Below are 21032 nucleotides of genomic sequence, written 5' to 3' on the forward strand. Positions count from 1 at the left end.
ATCTAACATAGCATGTGACCTGTTAGTAAGCCCGTACCTATGTCAGGTGTCAAATAGGGGGAAGAATCATCTTACAAAAGAGGTGCCTTAGTAATAATAGAGCGAAGTTAGTAGGTAGATTAAACTAGGTAGGTAGGTAAGGTAAGTTAAAATAGAGTAAAAGAGAAGGTAGCTAACTAGATAAGATACCTTACCTAAAGGTAGGTACTCTATAAGCACCAAAAGGGGGTACTATATAGAGGGGAATCAAGTAATACTAACTGAATCTTGTAATATAGTATGCTGTATACTTAAACGGCTAAACATCCCTTATAACAAGAGCTATTAATGTAAGAATAACTGGGTCAAGCTAGGTAGTTCCCGAACCCCAACCCAGCCCATGGGGAATTGCCCAGCCTCGGCCAAATATCTGGGCGCCCGGTCTTTAGGCTTCTCCCAAACTGTGGTCATGCTAAGACAGGCCCAAGTAACTTTCCTTCCCGGTCAAGATCAGGAAAATGCTAAACGTACTTTTCTGGATTCGAATAGCTAGCTTCTACGCAACCCTTGGGACCGAGACGCCGCTCGTGGACAATCTGCGACGGTTGTCCTACCTTTCTCAGGTGCTGGATCTAGATCTAGCCCATCCAGTCATTATCACATACAGGTTCTAACTAGTTGGCTTTTTCATGTATGACGCCAACATCTTTCGCGGGTCTATATAAGACGTGGGCTCCCCACAAAAGATATTTGAATTTTGAAGAGGCATTCAAGAACCCAAGAATTGCCCAACTTCACACCAAGACTCTTAAAACAAATCTCGACTCTTATAATCTTATTACCTCACGATGTTTACCTGGATCTCCTGGACCTGGATCTCCTGGATCTTAGTTGCCTTTCTATTGGGAACGATAATTATTTCGGCTTCTTTAGCTTACGACATGTATATCCTTCAGAAGATTGAGATGTACCTTGAATACAATGAGTGCTGGAGAACTCTCAGACAGTTGCGAGACCTTGAAGTATTATTCTTCGTTTCTCTCCGTTCTCATGCTGAACAGATTGCCTGGAGGAGTAAAGACCGACGCTATTCTAGGAGGCTCCGTGAGATTGCCCAGCGAGAGACCTACCTAAAAGAAGAGATTGTAGCCTGGAAGTTGAAGACGCAGCCCTCAAAAACCATATTGGATGAACCAGCGAATTTCACAGCCTGGAGAAAGGAGTTGAAGAACTTGAATAAGGAGTATCTGGACTGTGAGGAAAAGCATGACAAGAATTATTCTGAGAGACCTTCAGGGGTGCTTATGAGGAGGTTCCACACATATTATAGGGAAGAGATGGAATTCGGACGTGATGAATGCAAAGAACAAGGAGGGTGCTGTGGTCGACAGTGCAGATGCTGCGACCAACCACGCAATACACGACGGGAATCTTACTTGTCTCATTGCACGATCTACTGTGGATGCTGTATCCGGCATCGGGGATTTCTCAACATTGATTTGAGCGACATTGAGGAAGGGTAAGGAAGTAAAGAGAAACGGACGGTTATATTGGACAATTACAAGGTAATTACGGGAATCCCTTTGTACTTCCTACCTTCCATAAGGTTCTTTTTAGAGACAAATAGTCAATATTAAGGACGTATCCTGCCTTAAAATCAGCTGCAATCCGGCAAGACGCAGTGTCCTAACAAAGAAGGAATGCACCTTCCAGGTCCTTCCTCCCATCTTCGCCAGATCAATGCGTGTTATATACTGCTGTCGTTCCCATTTGCTTTTTGAAAGCAGATCCATACTTTCGATCGAACTTCAACAATCATTTGCGCCGCTCTCCCAGCTGCCACGCACTACGCCATGGGAGCCATGGGATCCCACGGAGCCCACGCGATGCCTATGCATCCAACGGATCCATCCCCAAGCCAGACCTCGGCGGGTCCGACGTCCAAGCCGTGCGTCTGCAAACCTATAGTTTGTCGAGATTGTCCCTCGATTTCCGAGAGCCTGCCTCTCGAAATGCTCCTAGTATTAGGTCTCCTAATGCTAGCATACGTAGTTCGGCGTTGGGCCAACTACAAGTAGGTTGTACTACTCCAGAAAGCTGCAACAAAATTATTAATCTGTTGTACTTTCACAGTTGGCCTACCTTGCCCCAAGATCCCAACGCAGAGACCCTCCGGTCATGGGGGAGCTCGGTCTTCTTGGGAAGGAGAAGAAGAAGAAGGGGGAGAGGAAGCAGGAGGAGAACGAGGAGAAGGAGAAGGACAAGGAAGAGGAAGGCAAGGAGGAAGAGAAGAAGGGAGTGAAGGAGGAAGAGAAGAAGGAGGAGGAGAGCAAGCAGGAGGAGAAAGGGGAGGAGAAAGGGGAGAAGAAAGGGGAGGAGAAAGGAAAGAAGAAGGAAACCCCGTCACTCCTCCGCCGAACGCCACAGGACTCCTCGGCCAGCGGGACCGACGCTCGTAGGTCTCAGCCAAAGCCCCCGCCGCCGCCGCCTATGCGCTTCTCTTAAAGGACGCTCACAAATACTTAGATATGATAGCTAACTATAACTACTGTAACCTACCCTACCTTACGGAAACCCTTACGACAACCCTTATAGCCCTCGTGTACAGTAGCCTCCTTTACAGAGTATAGTACTCTAACAAGAGTACCCGCCTCACAACCTACGGCCCTGAGACGCTGCATCTTGTTATCATTCTCCATGGAAGGGTTATTTCGCTTTATACATCAATCAAGGAACCGTGCTTCAATCCCTATCGATAATTGTATTTCGTTATGTATATCCACGTACCCTCCCTAACATTCTAAGTGCAAAATCTGTATCAGTTCGGCATTATCATGGTCTATGTGTGAGACTTATGTTGGTAACTCTTGCGCCCACACCGCGGGGCTTGAAAAACGAACCGGCCTGCCGTACAACTCCGGCTTGTTATACATATCCTGGGAAACATGATTGGAACTGCTCGTAGTATCCGGATTATCTTGCATTCCCATCAGGCTAAAGGATGCTGCTCCATTCAAACCAGTCTCATCGGCGTCTTTCTTCCTTCTGACCAGCAACCAGGATATAATCCCAGCAAGAGCATCGAGAATAGCAACGCATCCAACCGCGATGCCCGCAATCGCTGCACCAGAGAGTTTGTTTGAATTGGGAGCCGAGCCTGTGTTCTGCGGTGCCTGAGTAGCGTTTGAGGTGTTGGAGGCTGGGCTGGCAGCCGTGGAGCAGAATTCCTCTACGACCTGATTTCGGCTGTCAACAGCCACCAGATCTTCGTTTGCCGTGGGGTTGGCTGTCCATAGTGAGAGCTGGTCTCAATCTTGGTGATCAACCATGACGTAGGCACTGCTCAAAAACTGGCGGCCCAGTTGTGGAAGGTCTTTTTTATTGATCTATTGAATGGAATTGATAACGAGTTCTGGGGCAAAGGCATTTGCAAGTAGTTGATCTGTCTGCGGGTCAATCGTAAGATTCGGAGTAACGAGTTAATCGTTAGGAATGCGGACAGCAAGACCAGAGTCGCTGGATAGTCAAGTCGCCGCCGAATCTGAAGATTTGGGGACCTGTCAGTGAAGAAGCACCTAGGGTGTGGGAGATCGACTACGTACGGCATAGACCCAGGATCACTACCGTAGATCATATCGTAGTAATATAATCCAGAAGACCTGTCCAGCAAGCTTGCATTCGTGAGAATTTCAAAAGAGTCGAAGTATGAATCCGTTGGAGTCGTCATCAGTACGGGGTAGTCGGGAACGACACATGCAGCCATTGTCGTTTGACTGGACTCCGCCAAGCAAGCTTGCATCCGTCCCGTTGGGGAAGTTAAGCATCATGTCTGTGATTCTGACGGGCATTGCGGTAGAACAAGCGGGCTTTGAATTGCTGAGGCTCCGCGTATAATTCGCACCAGAAACCCAATCAGCTTGTACGACTCCTAATGAAAAGTCCGAGAGTACGTATTTCTCGTCGTTGCTAACCATCGGATAGAGGATCCTAAGCCTCTACGGGGGGGTCTCTTAGAAAGAGCGTAGATTACTTGACGCTCTCCAGTCATCATCGCCTCAGCCCTTTGAACCCTTTCTGCAGGAGGACCGCACTGCACCAGCAAAAAGGTCCAAGGTTGTCCGCACGGCATGATTGGTCTGGCTTCGCCAACCTGGCACATGGTGTTATGTAGGATTCTGCCATGGAGCCGAAATGGACGTTGATTGGCGGTGTCGTATTTTTTACACAGTTGATTGATGGCAGTACAAACAAACGTAGGTACTAGTGCGGCGAAGTCGTCGGAATGATTAAGGCCCTAACCATATCGGGGATTCTGCCATTGCGGCGAGGAGCTTATCTTGTATAAGGTTTGGTGCAGCAGACATACAAGTCCACTCACCGCCCTCGGGTTCGGTTTTAGTTCGTGGACCCCTGGGCCAAGCCTCATATAAGGCGTTCGAATCAATCAATCAATCAATCAATCTATCTTATACTGGAAAATAGACCGAACTTTTGCCGAAAACAGGGGTATTTTTTCGCATTCTTATTGGCCCGCTTCTACGTTCGATGCCTTAGGCCTCTACACATGCCGTACGCCGCCATCTTAGCTATCCTACCTACCTACCTACCTATATATTTTTACGTGTTTATATCCCCCCTTCTACCTAAACAGGCACTCGAACAGGCACTCGAACTAGCATGCTACAGGCACTACTACAAGCGGCTATACAGGTAGCCCTACAGGTAAGTAGCCCTATAGGTAAGTGGCTCAACAGGTAGTTGTACAGGCTCTTAAGAGGTTAGTGGTTTAAGGATAAGGGGTTACACTAATAGGCATATAGTAGCGTTTTAAGGCTATATAACGGCACAAAATTAGAGCCTTTTTAAGGCATATAACGGCGTCGAATCCGAGTGTTGTCGAGGCATATAACAGCGTCGAATCCGAGTATTGTCGAGGCTATATAACAGCGTTGAATTCGAGCGTTTTTTAAGGCATATAATAGCGTCGAATCCGAGTGTTGTCGAGGTTATATAACGGCGTCGAATCCGAGTGTTGTCGAGGCATATAACGGCGTCGAATCCGAGTGTTGTCGAGGCATATAACAGCGTCGAATCCGAGCGTTTTTAAGGCATATAACAGCGTTAAATTCGAGCGTTTTTAAGGCATATAATAGCGTTAAATTAGAGCGTTTTTAAGGTATATAGGTAATAGCGTCGAAACCGAGTATTGTCGAGGCTATATAACAGGCTGAATTCGAGCGTTTTTAAGGCTATATAACAGGTTAAGTTCGAGCGTTTTTACTACTATATAACAGGGTAGAATCAGCGCGTTTCTAAGGCTATATAACGGGTTAGATTCGAGCGTTTTTACTAGCATATAACGGCGTTAAACCCGAGTGTTTTTAAGGCTATATAACGGGTTAAGTTCGAGCGTTTTTACTACTATATAACAGGGTAAAACCGGCGTACATAATCAAACAGCCTACAGTTTTTGTTACAGTAGTAAAATCAGTATAACCTCAAAAGACTTGGCTTCTGCCCCTGTGACTAAGCATTGTATTTGCGCGAGCGAAGCGAGCTATTGCATCCTAGTCAATCAACATATCTGAACTCTTACAATCTATTTTTATCAATCCTCCGTACAGCATGGCCTCTTGGACAGTCGTCTCCATCATCTCACCCACCCCCCGAAATTCTCCGCCAGAACCTCCCCATAATCCATTATCCATTCGTCAAACCACATGTTGATTTCATCTCTCATGGCTCTCTCGACCTCCATCGGCCTTTTCATGAAACAAGATGTACACAGCCGTCCGTCTCGGGAGCCTCTTCCAACGGCGTCGCATCCCGGTTGTATTTGCTGTGACCCTTCTCTTTCTTCTCGCCATCCTCTCCCTCTACCGCCTGCCACCACCCTCCCGAATCCGCCCCTACTTTCCCGAGTGGAAGGCGCCCGCCCCCGACTCCGCGCAGCATGAAGATGCCCTGGACTTGAACTTGGACTTGGACTTGGACATGCTTCCAGAGTATAATTTCGAGCCCCCTGAGTCCCCTTTCTGTGCTGAGCGCTTTGGGCGCAAGTATCTAGAGGGGCTCCGCAACACCTCCACGGGATACTGCACTCCTGACTCTCTGACCAACTTGACTTGCTTTCATAGCCAGACGTCGCCTGATTCTCGGGTGGACATGTTCTGTTTTGGAAGGTCCGCCGTCTTTGATGTCACGGACAAAAGGTTCGACCTGGCCTGCAAGCCAAGAGAATTGACCCCAAAGGAGACCTTAAGAGGAACCCCGGAATTAACAGCGCTCAGTTCTTACTGGTACGACACTGGGCCACGCGTTGTCTTTGATAGAGTTGTTAAAATGGATGTCGATATTGAAGCATCGAACTCTTCGACGGCAAATTTTACCGTTCTGATCAAACGCGAAGGTGCATACAACCTATGGCATTCCCTAATGGAGATCTTCTCAATGACCATGGCCCTTGATGTCCTTCGAATAACCAAGGAACCAGTTAAAAATGCGCCTTTTTTTACCCTCGGAGATGTAGAAAACACACAGATCCTCATCCTCGATGATCAAGACGACGGCCCATACTTTGATTTATGGACACTTTTCGCCAAGAGACCAGTTATCAGATTAAGGGATGTTTCAGAGAGCACAAAGTTTGAGAATATTATAGTTCCCCTGGCAGGTGCTAGCAATCCGCTTTGGCAAGGTGACTGGGAAATCCATCCATGCGAACGATCCGACTTATTACGTACCTTCACACATCGGGTCCTGGATTTCTATAAGATTGATGCTTGGGCGCCACGCAAGGAGGACCTTGTGCTCACATTTATCAATCGGAAGGAATCCCGGCGGCTGATTGGTTATCAGCCTTTTTTCGAAGAGCTCAAAGCGAAGGTTCCGCACTTGAAGATTCAAATTATTGATTTCGCATCCATTCTATTTGTAGAGCAATTGCGAATAATTCGCGAAACAGACGTCCTAGTTGGAGTTCATGGAGCGGGACTAACTCATGGAATGTTTCTTCGAGAGGGCTCGGTGATGGTTGAGATCCTACCAGCTGCCCTGGAACACAAAGGCTTCCGCAATCTCGCCGGACTTATGGGTCACACCTACCTCAGCACGCATGCCTCGAAAAGTCCCGAATCCGAAAACAAGGGCGATACCTGGCACTGGGAGGACGTATACCTTGAGAAGGAACGGTTTCTGGACTTGATGGAGGTCGCTATCAAAGGGCTGTATAATACTGGGTTACGAAATCACGATGTCAATTGAAGGCTGTTATCTGCCACGGTCATATTATTCATCAAAGGCGAATAGGCGTAAATGATGTCTGGCTTTTGTACGGATTGGAATTTGGGGCGCTTTAGCGTGCTTTTTTGTTACTGCAAATTTGTGGACTGCGAATTACTTGTTTATATCAATCGAACTTCTTTCAGAGCTTATTTTACAGAGTTTTAGACTAAGGTAGGCAGATACAAAAGTTGTTAGTTACGATCTGTTAGAATGCACATATTTCAGCATGGAAGGAACATGATTCTATCATGGAAGCCTTCCCTTTTGAAACCACTTTCATATGATAATGTTTCACTGCCAATCTTTTCTAGTTGTTTTGAGAGCATTACACGCTCACTGATTTGGTGAGGACTGGGGCGTTAGTCCATCTTTTACCCTCTACTGGCTCCTACTAGGCTGCGCAGAAACCTATGGGTCCCCATGAAGATCCATGGATCCTCACCCCATGGGGTAGGTTTTGTAGATTATGTTTGAGCCCATGGGTCCGCCAAGAGTCTAAAGCCTAACCCATGGGTTCAACCTAACCTATAGGTCCTAATTTTACTAGATGCTTTCACATCCTCTCAGATCTAGATATTGCCAGCCATATCATTCATCCCCTTTGCATTTCATGATAAACACCTCAATTATCTACTTTCATGCTTTAAAGAACGGTCAAGGCCTATTGCTCGACGAACCGTTGCGCCGAGGGCTATTGTGCTAAGATCCTCTACCTTGGGCAGGCTCCCATCAGAGATTCTACTACATATCGTAAATTACCTGCTGTTTGCCCCTAAATAAGTGGTCCTTGACGCCTTGTCCGGTTCCTCCTACATGGGGGGGGGGCGTCTCCTTCTGGATATGTCCACACCTCAAGTTTGAAACAGGTGGACACTCTGTATACATCTGTATGCTTTTCTCTGTGCTATTTCAAAACAAAGGGTAGACAGCGGCATTATGTTTCAATAGCGTTAGAGATGCATAATGTTGCACGGGACTTATGCGATGCCATTACTGTCAGGCGGCTCGGGCCCGAATATCAGATCGACTTTAAATGCTACCTTACCTATGTCGACTACGGTATGGTGATATTTTTATGCCAGATGGAAAGAGCTTGGTGCACTAACGGCAAAATATTAGAGGCGTACGTTAAACCCCAGGACTTTCTATTTCGTCTACAATCGGTTCGTTTTCGTGTAGGAGAATTGTCTTCTATAGGAGAGTGTTTCGAGTTTGATTAACTCCTAGGAACATAACGAAGTCATTCTAGCAAAAGTCCTCTCTATAGCCAGATTAAAGTAGGCCACGCGGTATAAAAGGGAGTTTGACCTTGTGGCAAGTAGGAAGTAACGTCAGGTTAAGAGAACTAGAATATTAACTGCACTGCCAGACATGTTCATATTCAGTAGCTATCCGCCCAAATAAAGCTCACAGGCTACAGAATCCTGGCCCCGTCTCTATAGACATATATATACATGTACCCAGACCCTGTTCAGCGAAATCTCCATTTTCTCGCAACCAGCTAAGTCTCTCATCAATGAGATAGTCGCTATTAAACTGCGATTGGTTCTCCTACAGTGGTCGCTTGGATGGCCCTGCTGAAGAGGAAGCCATAGACAGATATGGCCTTGCTATGTCCTGCCTAGTCAAGCCTTCATCTGCCCAAGCTTTAGGCTCTTTTGACTCTATATCGACAGATTTCGACTTTCTAAACCCAGAGTTTTTCTCCGGAGAGTTGTCAGATTCATCCATGTACCTCTCGGGCACGATGCCAATTATCTTTGAATTGAAATCTTCTAGATCCGGTCTGCTTTGCAACTGGTTCGGTAGATTATGCCTAGAAGAATTTGAAGTTGGCGTGCTGCTAGAAGCCGCTGATGCTTCATTTTCCGGGATGCTGGATTCCCTCGGCCTTGCCATCTGACGAAGTTCAGCGTGTGATCGTTGCCGGTTTGTGATAGAGGTGATCCGACGGCCTTTTTGTGCCATTATTTCTCGAAGTTTCAGGATGTCCTGAAAATGTTGAGGCTTTGGCATTGCCAAATCCCAGTCCGAATCATTCTTCTTGGGCTTCCAAAGCTCTGCAGGCGCTGGTCAATCTACGGTTTTACTTTTACCTTTTCTGTGTTTCGTAAAATCTTCGAGTTCCATGAGAAACATGGCCGAGAAACTTTTTTCTTGTTGCCTACAAAATCATCATCGTCCATTTGCACGTCGATTTTGTCCTACCCGCCCGCCACCTCAACTGCGCTTCTTGTCTACAGTTATTGCTTGGAATTTGTAGTCATTACTTGGTGCCTCACCGTCATCAACAATGTTGTCCATTCTCGACATGTCCGTCAGAAAAATACATAACTTCACAGACCGGGTACATTGCTGGGTTCCTTCGAGGTAATAATAACGATTATCTGTTTTCTTTTTTTCCTTGGCTAGTCAAGACACTGATAGGTCCAGACAAGGCCACAGTAATTTTATTACACTCTCGTCTGGCCACTTTTGCTGATCAAGTTTACTGGATATCCAAAGAATAGATGGTGGAGGCTCGTTTCTACCAATGTTATGCAGTTGAAGATTGACGAGACAAATCCGCGAGTATATGCGTGGGAGCGGCATAATCGCATCATCAAATTAATATTCAACATCACTTTTCAGCTGGTGTCATTCACCATGTACCTCGCTCATTGCTTTCATCGTTTTCATTTTGCCTTCTCTGTAAAGAGCTTCGTAGGGACGCTTGCCTGAGAGATAGCTACGAAGAGGCTATCCTTAACAGCCATGGTCAAGTATATCTGAAAGGCCGAGACAAATAGCTTTCCTCACGGGAAGTTAGAGGCAATCCAAATGCTGATTGTTTTCCAAGTTCGCGTGTTGAAAATGTTCCTCAACAACACCTGCTGAGACAGTCAGACAACAGAGAGCTCTCTCGTTTGCTCCTAGTTGTCGAGAAATAGGCTGACACAGTTGTCGTGACTAAAAACACTTCTTTGCGGGCTATACAAACTTATGTTTTTGCAATCTTCACGAGTCCACCTGAGTTCAAATGTATCAAGCGCTTCACAACTCACACGCAAGGAGACTTTCAAGCATCGTAAGATATTTCTGCTGCTTTTCGGGCTTTATCTGGTGTCTTTATCGACTTCATAAAAAAAGATAGTTTTTCCGCTGACGTAAAGGGACATAAATCAGGACCAGATGTCGCTTGCGTTACGAAGCACTCTGTAGACTGTAGGAAGAGATAAAAGCTTTGAGAGGTTCCTGCGTGCTGACCCTAGATAGGTTGTCGGGTTCTGTATGGTCCTCTTCGCTTCGTTCCTGGGTTTGAGGAAGCTAGGGCCATAAAGCAACAGTCATCTAGCGAAATCACGTCACTATCATTCCCTAGACTTGAGGTATTGTTTCTGCGAGGTTTCGCAATTCTGTGAGTATGACTTTTCGATATGTATTTCTAGCCCAATCGAAAGATGTAGTCCACGAGTAACAAAAGCTGCAGCGCTCTATCGATTAAGAGAATTCTCCCATCCCAAAGGCCGACAATTCGCTAATTTTTGTAAGCAACAGGTTTCAAGCTCTACAGTGTCATACTAACATAATGTCGAATACCGTTCTATGTTCGAAATAGGCCGTAGCCACTCGCGACTACCCTCCCTTGTTGGCTAGGAACCACACTAGGGCTCTCCCACTCTCTGTCTTCCCTAGCAGCTCTCTTCAGATCTCCCTGCAACGTTGACTACGACCGGATGGCAAATACTGTCTGCCTCTCGATATTACTAGAACTATCTCTGCCGTTCTCAGACTTTGCCTAAGAGCAATAAAAGGAAACACAATTAGCTCGCCATCAGGACGGAGGGTGTGCTCTGAGTAGACTCATTTTCCCTCCAGCTTCTGCCCTTTTGCCCTCGGTTCACTTCCTCTCTAATCGTTCTGTCATTCAAAGGCCATAAACATGATCTGGCTCTTTGACGCCCTGTTCAATCCCGCTTCCTCAAATCAATACAGGGAGTCGAAGTGAGAGCCACAAACAACCCACACACCTGCTCCATGCCTTCCTAGCCAAAATGTGCATGACATCCGTTTCTTTGCCTCTCTTCTAAGGATTCCGTAAATTGATCCAAGGAAGGCTGCAGTGACCTCTAACTCAGAGCGCCGTAATCGCGCTCGACGCCCGCGACGGGTCATCCTAATCAGAAATCGAGCTGATATCTTCGACTCCCGGAATAATCTCTAACCTGTATCATTTTCCCTTCCTTCACGACAAACTGATACTAAAAGTCGCAATTCATTCCACTCAACGCTTGGTTTGTTCCCTCCATAAATTAATTACCTTATCCTCCGAGTCTAGTGACGTTTCACGACTCGATCAAAATCTGCGTGACCAAACTTTTGAATATTACTGAATATTAGAAATGTGCAGATAACCATTGCGGGTCAACGGGTCCATCGAGATAGATGTTGCGTTCCAGTACATAACCGATCGGGGTTCAGGAAGATGAATGCAGTCACACAAGTTAGTGACAAAGTATATAAAAGTATGCAAGGCTGCGGCCGCACCAACATAGGAGTGGCTGTGCTGAAGCGAGAGGTGCGCAGGTTTGATGGAGCTAATATGGCAATAGAGGAAGTTGCAGGTGTAATTGCCTTGCTGCTTGGCAGCAAGTTGCAGTATGCCACGACTTACAGTGTCTACCTTATGGTGGTTGGAGTATATAAGGTAAAGTACCTTATCTTACCTAAGGTACCTAAAATAGGTAAGTACGTTGCGGCTCGGCCGGCGCTCGCTTATCTTTCCTACTTTAGCTTAGCTACCTACCTACCTTCACAGCGCAGCGCGCAATGCACGTGACCTACAACTACTGTCCACATATATAGGTAGGTAAGGTAAGGTAAGGTAGGTATCTTAAGGTAACATTCTCTTAGCACCTCGTTCTCCCCCTTTTTTTTTTTCTTTTTTCTTTGTAGCTTAGATTCTTGTCCTTAGGTCTCATACACTGTTCAGTTTACCCTTTAACTCTTATGTCGATACCTTTTCCCTTCATTATTTGCGCTTGTGAAAACTCGGCAAATCGCTCAAACTTTCCGGCCACCTAGTACTGGACCAGACCCATAATACCAGCCCCTTTCTACGGAGGGAAAAAAAAAACACCAAAGAACCGCCCTACCCACAGTACCCCCCTGTTTTACCCGTTTTATCCCCTTGTAGAATCATCTCGCTACGGCTATCATGGGACTCGAGATGCAGCCATCATGCCCCTCATGTCACCGTCATGTTGAACGGGGATCGCTCCATTTACAGAGTAAGAGCAGCAATAGGCAGGGCGAGCGGCGGGGCCGTAGTCAATGTTAATAATCTGGCTTCCTCACTGCTTGTCAATTGATCACAAAGTACCGTCTCTTCTGTTCCATAGACCGGTATCATGGCCGCAACAAAGACAATCGAAGTCCCCCACCTCGGTGGTATCAAGGCAGGTTATGCTCTGTCAGGCGATGGCTACGATGCCTCCAAGCCGACATGTGTCCTCATCAACTCGATGTGCACCACGGTATCGCTCTATCGTGATCAGTTCAGCGACACGAAGCTCACGGACGCGGTAAACCTGCTCGCTATCGAGCCGTTGGGCCATGGGGCAACCAGTTGTCCCTCCGAGCACTTCACATACTGGGATACGGCCATCATGGCATTGCAGGTCATGGACGCATTGGGGGTCCAGAAGGCGTTTGTCTTGGGAACTAGCCAAGGTGGATGGATGGTTGTCCGCATGGCTTTGTTGGCTCCAGAGAGGGTATGTCGGTTGTCGGGCAGCAAGCGAAACAACATTCCCGCTGCGCGCCATTATTGAACACCGAGACCTCGAAGTCATGATACTGGCGAGGTTGTCTGCTATCTAGCTCCTTTGCGCTGACATTTTGCTCTTCCTAGATCCTGGGTCTTTTGCTCCTCGGAACTTCGATGGACTCTGAATCTGCCGACTCGCGCTCCAAAGGCTGCTGGGATCCCGCCCCGATTATCAAGCCCTTCATTGAAAAATGGACAAGTGCCACGGAAACGCCCGACTTCATCGTGGATGATGTTTGGTGTGAAATGGTTGGGGGCATCGGTTTCGGAGGGGCAGTGACTGCGGAGACGGTTGAGTTTTGGAAGAAGACTTTGAAGGATATATACAAAGGTGACGAAGGTAGAAAGAAGGTCAGGATGGCGGCTCTATGTCTGGTGGAGAGAGATGGGCTCTTGTTCAGATTGGGAGATATCAAATGTCCCGTCTACTGGTTGCAGGTGAGTCGGACCTTGTTCCTCTTGCCCCTCCTTTCCCTATTCCTTTTTTTAAGCTATCTGCTAACTAAATAACAGGGAACAGAAGACGCTCCTTACGGCCAAACAATCCCGGCCGAACAAATTAAACTCTTCACTTCATCCAAGGACGCTAAACTCACCATGGTCCAAGGCGGAGGGCATTATCTCAATGCAACTAACCCAAGTGAGGTCAACGTAGCGCTTTTGGACATGGTTAGCAAGTATAAATAAGGGGTTGTCTGAATCAACTTTTTGGGAGTATATACACCTACCTAGGCACCTAGAGCTGCGAAGAGAACACTGCTTGAACTGTGTAGATCATACCTACCAAATATCATTATTTTTCACATTGACAGCGCGATTTCTATCCTATGATCGTCGCTCAATAAGCAATCCTACACAATCGATGGATCCTGCATCTAGATCGTCTGTAATATCTCTTCTTTGCCCCAGTAAACACCCCGAACTCTCAAGTCGTAACTTGCGTTACTTCCTTGTGCACATAGATACTGTGCAACGGAATCTCATCGCCACTGAGACTGTCCATCGTTTCACTTGTTCCTGGCACACTTGCAACTGTGTAAACACAGCCATGATCGGGTCTCAGTGTGGCATCCACGGGCGTCTTGCTACTGTCTGGACTGCGGTATTTCGACTCGTCTGGCAGACGGTAAAAGGCACCTTGGCTGTCCTTCCGGACGTGACCATGCGCGGCGTTGTCGTTGGACATATCCGTGATCGTGCCGCCATTGCTAAGATTCGTGGGGCCAGCCTTGGAGAGACTGTTCGATACAGTGCCGTTGAAGAGGCCAGGAATTGATGCCTTGATGCCGAGATGCCGCATGATGAATTGCAACGCGGGTCTCATGGTTGGGAGACAAGCAGACACGATGCCAGCCGCCATTTCGATTATCGTCCAGCCCACGGTCCGCGTAAGCGTGTAGGAGGGGTCCGAAGCGCTATATGAGAACAGAACGCTAAAACGGTAGGCGGAGGCACAGACGACGCTGTGTTTGTTGTGAGACTTTTGTTCTGGGACCAGAAAGAAGGGTTCCTTCGAGTAGGTAGGAGAAACTTACAAGAAACCAAGGCCAAATGCACCTGTCAGTACGATTTTCTCGGCTCTTCGTAGCTGTAGCTTCCACACCTGTGGAAGGGGAAGGATTAAAATGGCCAAATCGGTGGAAATAGTTGACACAGCATTGGCAATCCAGGTTCCCACCTGGTTGATGCAATGACCAGGCAACTGGGGGTACCAGAGCTTCTGCACAGGAACGCAGATGAAAATAAAAAGAAACGTGATGCAGATCACCCATAGGATAATGAAGGTCCCGATGATATAGGCCCATCTCTTGAAATATGGAAAACGAAAGATGCGGTAGTACATCATCAGAAGGCTCAGCTTAGTCCAGACCAAGTTGTACACGTAGAGGATCTCGGCAACGACAAGGAACTTGGCGATCAAGACAATTTTCTCGAGCGGCACAACATCTGCGTGAAGACCCATGCCGCACCGAACCATCGCGAATGCGAATCCAACGACGACCAGATTCCAGGCCTATTGGTTTTCGAGACAGCGTATTAGCAGAGACGTCGGGAGTCAATCAGGGTCATCGTAGCAGGGCATATATATACCATTGACCATAGTATCATCCAATCGTCCCACCACAGCTTCTGGTTCCTTTCGTACCGAGAAAGTAATCGAAGGCAGACGCAGACAAATGCCAGCACTGTCATTGACGCCATGGTTGCGGTGGCCCATGGCTGCAGGTCTTCTTGCTGGCCCATCTTGATGTGGCCAAGAGACAGTGACAGATGTCGAAGTGAGAGGAGGAGAACTCAAAAGAGACGAGCAAAAGGAACGTGAACATGACAAAGGGTAAGGTGTATCAGCGACTAGAGTATATACCTGTTGGGATTCTGTAGATCGCAAATCCGATACGCAACTCCTGAGCACTGGGCACTGCTTGACAGACGCGGCAACTAGGTATCTAGGGAGGACTGGCACCCCGCTAAGAGGAAAGCGAAGCCTTGGAGAGTCAAGTAATAAGATAGTTTCCTGCAAACCCTGCCTTTCAGGGCTCTGCAAACCCCTGAGGGCGTGGATGATTGATTCATACACCCGCATGTTTTTGATATTTTTATGTTCTTATTACGCTACCGTATGTATCACTGCTGGTCCCCCCTGGAAACACAGAGTGACCATGCTGAATCTGATGTCACATTTACTTACAGCGGACCCTGCAGGGTGGCCAGAGAAGTGGTCTACTGCCGTGTTGTCGGGGTCACAGAAAATCAAGAAAGCCAAAGCCTAAAGGTCCCCGGTCCCCTATTATCATCCTTGAGCGTGTCCGCGATTCAAGTCCCGTCGACTACTTGAATCGCGGACACGACTATATACCTTACCTTTTGCCCCCCCTCTTCCTAGCCTCTCGCGCCTTGTCCCGCCGGGTTCCCTCCTGGGGGTCCCGGCAGTAGCTGTCGCGTTAGTTGCGTCAAACCTCTGGCTTTGATGGTCTTTTCACGACCGTTGGTGCTTACTACCGTATGATTCTACAGTCCTGTACTTACCGAGTCCCGACGGCGCCCGACAAGTCGATCTCCTACAGAGCAAGGGGCCACAGAATGGCCCTTCTACAGACGACAGAGCCTTGGGAAAACAAGGGTCGGTCCCAAGGTATCCAATAGCGAGCTACTTACGGAGAAAACCAGGTCCTCTAATATCAGCCGGGGCCTCGCGGAAATGGCCTGGGCCCGGAAATGCCCCCCCCACCCTTCTCTCTCTCAGAGTTAGGTCACAGTCTTTCGTCGACCCTGGTCGTACTACTGGAGGCGAACAATTCCGTGTACCGGGGAGGGGAGATAACAGTGCTGAATTTGAATTTGAATAATCATCATAATGCAGACGCAGCGCAGTAGTTGTAGTAGTGCAGCTAAAGAATCATAGTAAACTGGCACCGGTATCCACGGGCACAACCGAGCGGAAGGTTCGGCTCGGCCCCGCAGGCGCAATTCAGCAATGTTCCGTACGACCGCGGCTCCATTTTACAGGGGCATTATAGGGGAGGGGAGCAAGGGGAAGGAAAAAGGGGGAGAACTCGAACGAACTCGGATTAGAAGATAGAGCTACAGCTTACGCTCTAGCCCTCTGTTAGATAAGGTAGCTTGCTTTGTACTATTTACGAAAAGTAACAGGTACGCGTGTCACGTGACTCATAGTCACGTGACCATTACCAACCACATCTTTGTTTCCCGTTACAGCTCTCCGTTCCTTTCTTTATAAATCACCTCTCTACCTTTACAACTTTATAAATTTTAATTTACAGAATTTTTAACCCTTATTCTTTAGTATAAAGAACTCTAATAAATATAGTTAGTCTTTTATTTAAGTAACTAATTATATTAAGTAAAATAATATTTTAAGTAAAAAACTATAACAGTCGTCTACGCCCTTTACTACCTTAAAAACTTAAAAACAAATAATAGAATTAAAATTAGCGCCTTTAGATACTCTCTAAAGTACTAGTAAGCTATAAGTAAGCCTATAGTAACAGATAGTAGGTATACTAGACTTAAATAAAGCTAGTACTACTTACTTATAAGAAGGAGTTAGTACTCTTATTCTCTAGTAGAATACTATAGTAAGAAGCTAGTAAGTAGTAGTAGTTATAGTAATAATAAAATAAAGACGATCTTATAAAGAATTAAAGCTTATATAATACTAGGTAAAGAAAAGAAAGCGTTATGCCTTTTATATAACCTTATTATTATTCTTACTACTTATACTTAATATAGAAAACATAATTTTTTACAGAACGAAAATTTTTAGAAAGAGGCCTTAAAACTACTACTAGAGTAAAGAGAGAGTAATACAAGAGCCTCTCTTATAATCTATATGTTAATATCTTAAGTAGCTATAGAGATATTACTGTTAACGTTATAAGAGAGGGCTAGAGGCTTAACAAAACAGAGTTTTTACGTAAAAACTTAAGGATTATAATAACACTATTACAAACAACAAGAACACTTATTATTTTAATAGTCGCTTTACGACTTCTTTCTTTTTATTTTTACGTTACGAATATACTAAATTATATATTAATATATACAAAGCCTACCTAGTAGCTATATACATTAGTAGATCACGCCTAAAGACGATTTCTTAATATACTATATGTTAATACTAATAGATCTCTTTATAATAACCCTTTTTAAATTCGATATACTCTCTTTCTTCTTCTCTTAACTTACAAATATCCTTATAACTATAAATTAGTAAATACATATAGAATATACCTAGTAGGCTAGCCTGTTATACCCTAGAAGAGGCCTGCCTAAGTATAAGTAAGAAGGTAACGTAACTTTGTCTACTAAGTCGTCTTTAGTAAAAGGCTAGACAAGAAGAGGACAGATAAGGCGTAAGGAGAAAGAAAAAGAGGTAAGGCTAGATAAGAAGACATTGTTTAAGCTACTAGAGAGGCTCTAGGTCACGTATTATATAGGCTTATATAAAGGAGAATATAGAAATACTATAGTATTATAACGTAGTATAAGACTACCTTTAGGTAGAGGTTACTAGTAGCCTTTATCTATACTATAGCGCGATATAGGTCTAGCAAGTCTATAGCGCCTTAGTAAGAGGGTTTTTTCTTACTTTTTCTTTTTATAGAACTAATAAAAAATATGTATAAATAACTCTTATAGTACCTAGTTAGGTATTTAATAGAGGATAATGTTACTATTATTACTACTATACTTAATACATATAGAACCTTTATACTATATAAATCACGTAGTAAAACCGTATTAAAGCTAGGTAAAAACCTATATACTACTCTTATTACTTATATTATTATAGTACTACTAGAGTACTAAGACCTTACTACTACCTTACTAGAACTTAACCTTCTAGCCTAGTAATACTAAACATACTAACGAGCGCTAGTAGTACGCTAGTAAGGTACTAGCTATTAGCTAAGATTACTCTTTTTCTTTCTTAGCTAGCCTAAACTATAAGAACTTGTTATAAGTTAGAACCTAGTAAAGGGTTATGTTAAGTATATTTCTATAAAGTAAAAGAGGTAAGAGTCGATAGACAGTCGTAGTATATTTAAAGGTATATTACTACTTTAACTATAGACTAATCTCTAAACCCCTCTCTTTTTCTCTCTTTCTTCTTTATTCTTATACTCTTTAACGCCTACTATTACCTTAGTTATAACATATAGTTACCTTATACTTAATTTCTAAGCTATTATAGTCTTACGTATTAGCGTACTTAATATAGTATCCTCTTTTTTTAGCTTTTATCCTTAGAAGCTTATAAGTAGCTATTAGATTATAAAGAGGCCGTGTTAGGCCTAGATATAGCCTTTAAATACCTTCTTCTTAAAATAAAAGAATAAATTAGTAAATAAATATATATCTATATAACTAGTAGTATTAAGAAAAGGAGAGTAGTAGCGACTTTATAGTATAGTAAAGACACGTAGCTAAACTATAAGATTTCTATTATATATTATACTTTTAGATCTTTACCTTATACCTCTTATATTTACTTTTAGTTAAGACACTTTATAGTAAAGTACTAGTAAGTTACTAGGTAGTTATAAGACCTCTAATATATAGTACTAACTATATTACCTAGGTATACTAGTATTCTTTACTCTTTTACTACTTTTAGAAATCTTTTATTACCTCTTACTAAAAGGTTAATAGTATACTAATAGTAGGTAGCTATAAAGATTAAACTGTATTACTTATAATCGTATTTTTTAAGTAAATATAAAAAAACACTTTTTTTGTCCTTCTTTACTTAGTCCTTTTCTTATAGTACTAAAAGGTATATAAAGACTTGTTTTTACTAGTTTATTATCTTCTTTTCTTCTTTTTACCTTATACAAATATAATACTACTATACCCTTCTTTCTTACAACTCTTTTAACAAACTTCTAACAAACCTTAATTAAACTACTAATAATAATATAGTACTAATAAAGCGTTTAGTAGCTTATAAGTAATGCCTTAACTAAATAGCTTTATAAGACTTATAAGGTACTACCTTAAAGTATAAAGATAACGACTATAAGTATCTCTTTTTAGTAAAGAGTAATAGCTTAATAGTATAGTAGCTATATTAGTAAAGTACGTTTATTATAAGAATTTAAAGAAGAAGTATATTTTTATAAGTATAACCTCTTTTAAGATAATACTCTTATATTATAGCTTTATTAACATTATTAGGTTGTTATAACCCTTTAAGCTAAAGAGATTAAACTTTAGAAGGCGATTATAAAAAAGGATAAAGTAAGTTAGTCTATTATTTATAAGAAAGTTAAAGCTAATACATATAAGCTATAATTTAAGGTACCTAAACTTTAGTAAAGAAGAGCCTCTAGTATTTAAAGTCTTAGTTTATAATGTTAGTAAAAAAGTAAGTTTAAAGTAATAAAGTAAAAAAGAAAGAAAGAATAAAGAAAAAGTTAGTATATCTAGCTAAAATTACTAAGTAGCTTAAGATTTAAAATAAAGTTATAATAGTAGTAAACGTAAAGGTAGATTAAAGAAACTAGATTACTAAAGACGTGTTATAAGTATAATGTAACTATATTACTATATTTAAGAGGTATATAGTATATTTTAAGAAAGTTATAAGTATTCTTTTCTTAAAGTAAAGTTGTCGCTAATTTAAAAGTAGTACGCCTATAATCTATAACGATTAGAGAGTAGTAAAGAACTAAAAGATACTACTAAAGATAGTAATAGTAAAGAAAATAATAGTAAAAAGAATAATAATAATAATAACGTTAAGAATAAATAATAGTTAACTATAAGTTAAAGCTTGTTTACTTAGTAGAATTATACCTTAGATCCTTTTTTCTTTTAGGCTATATAGTAATAAGGTTAATAGTACTTTATAAGAAGGTTAATAACTAGGATAGCGCTTTAAGCTTCTTTTCTTTTCTTTTGTTATTTTTTTTTTTTTCTTTTCTAGACTAGATAATAATAATATTAATAAAGGCTTATAAGGACTTTAATAGATAAGACACTAGATAAATGTTTTTAGTAGTTTTTTTTTAGATACCTAGGGTTTTAGGTATTAATACTATAAATATAAGAGTTATACTTACTTTACTATAAAGACACTAGTACTAATACACTTTTCTATTAGTAATCTTAATGTATTTACTTATATTTACGTAGTAGTAGACTATTGTTAAGGTTTTATTATAGTTTTTATAAGTTTTCTAAATCGTTATACTCTTTTTATTTTATAAGATAGAATCTATTTCTTTATAAGCCTTTATAAGTAAGAATAGCTTTTACTTTAAATATTTCTTTATTTAAGACTAAGATGTCTATTAGGCTTATAAGGACTTTACCTTCTTATACTTTATAAGGTTCTAGACTTATAATTAAAAAGGTAGGATATAGCTATACTAATAAAGAAAAGCGTAGTCTATAAGTAAGTCTATAGTCCTTAATAACGTCTTTAATTTAGTAA

General features: G+C 43.0%; 7 protein-coding genes across 7 annotated transcripts; 4 read left to right on the forward strand and 3 right to left on the reverse strand.

Moving 5' to 3' along the window:
* Positions 1 to 827: 827 nt before the first annotated feature.
* M430DRAFT_277154 (hypothetical protein) lies at positions 828 to 1502 on the forward strand (the record flags this gene model as incomplete). The annotated part of the gene is made up of 1 exon (XM_024865699.1): positions 828 to 1502. The coding sequence occupies one exon, from the start codon at positions 828 to 830 to the stop codon at positions 1500 to 1502; it is 675 nt and encodes a 224-aa protein (XP_024719517.1).
* Positions 1503 to 1832: 330 nt separating this feature from the next.
* M430DRAFT_28947 (hypothetical protein) lies at positions 1833 to 2484 on the forward strand (the record flags this gene model as incomplete). Its single annotated transcript, XM_024865833.1, has 3 exons — positions 1833 to 1927; positions 2032 to 2053; positions 2113 to 2484. 3 exons carry the CDS (start codon positions 1833 to 1835, stop codon positions 2482 to 2484), a joined length of 489 nt encoding a protein of 162 aa, XP_024719518.1.
* Positions 2485 to 2831: 347 nt separating this feature from the next.
* Positions 2832 to 3742, reverse strand: M430DRAFT_59602 (hypothetical protein; the record flags this gene model as incomplete). Its single annotated transcript, XM_024868811.1, has 2 exons — positions 2832 to 3225; positions 3582 to 3742. 2 exons carry the CDS (start codon positions 3740 to 3742, stop codon positions 2832 to 2834), a joined length of 555 nt encoding a protein of 184 aa, XP_024719519.1.
* A 2118-nt stretch (positions 3743 to 5860) lies between these two features.
* Positions 5861 to 7372, forward strand: M430DRAFT_142178 (glycosyltransferase family 61 protein). The gene has a single exon (XM_024862748.1). It carries the CDS (start codon positions 5974 to 5976, stop codon positions 7240 to 7242), a length of 1269 nt encoding a protein of 422 aa, XP_024719520.1. The 5' UTR covers positions 5861 to 5973; the 3' UTR covers positions 7243 to 7372.
* Positions 7373 to 8814: 1442 nt separating this feature from the next.
* On the reverse strand, positions 8815 to 9576 carry M430DRAFT_20232 (hypothetical protein; the record flags this gene model as incomplete). Its single annotated transcript, XM_024864252.1, has 2 exons — positions 8815 to 9323; positions 9489 to 9576. The coding sequence occupies 2 exons, from the start codon at positions 9574 to 9576 to the stop codon at positions 8815 to 8817; spliced, it is 597 nt and encodes a 198-aa protein (XP_024719521.1).
* A 3040-nt stretch (positions 9577 to 12616) lies between these two features.
* Positions 12617 to 13857, forward strand: M430DRAFT_142182 (hypothetical protein). The gene is made up of 3 exons (XM_024862749.1): positions 12617 to 13019; positions 13157 to 13510; positions 13586 to 13857. The coding sequence occupies exons 1-3, from the start codon at positions 12654 to 12656 to the stop codon at positions 13757 to 13759; spliced, it is 894 nt and encodes a 297-aa protein (XP_024719522.1). The 5' UTR covers positions 12617 to 12653; the 3' UTR covers positions 13760 to 13857.
* Positions 13858 to 13997: 140 nt separating this feature from the next.
* Positions 13998 to 15316, reverse strand: M430DRAFT_20234 (hypothetical protein; the record flags this gene model as incomplete). The annotated part of the gene is made up of 3 exons (XM_024864254.1): positions 13998 to 14535; positions 14608 to 15086; positions 15164 to 15316. The coding sequence occupies 3 exons, from the start codon at positions 15314 to 15316 to the stop codon at positions 13998 to 14000; spliced, it is 1170 nt and encodes a 389-aa protein (XP_024719523.1).
* Positions 15317 to 21032: the final 5716 nt, after the last annotated feature.

The sequence above is a fragment of the Amorphotheca resinae genome (genome assembly GCF_003019875.1).
Source record: "Amorphotheca resinae ATCC 22711 unplaced genomic scaffold M430scaffold_8, whole genome shotgun sequence".
Classification (NCBI taxonomy): Eukaryota; Fungi; Ascomycota; class Leotiomycetes; order Helotiales; family Amorphothecaceae; genus Amorphotheca; species Amorphotheca resinae.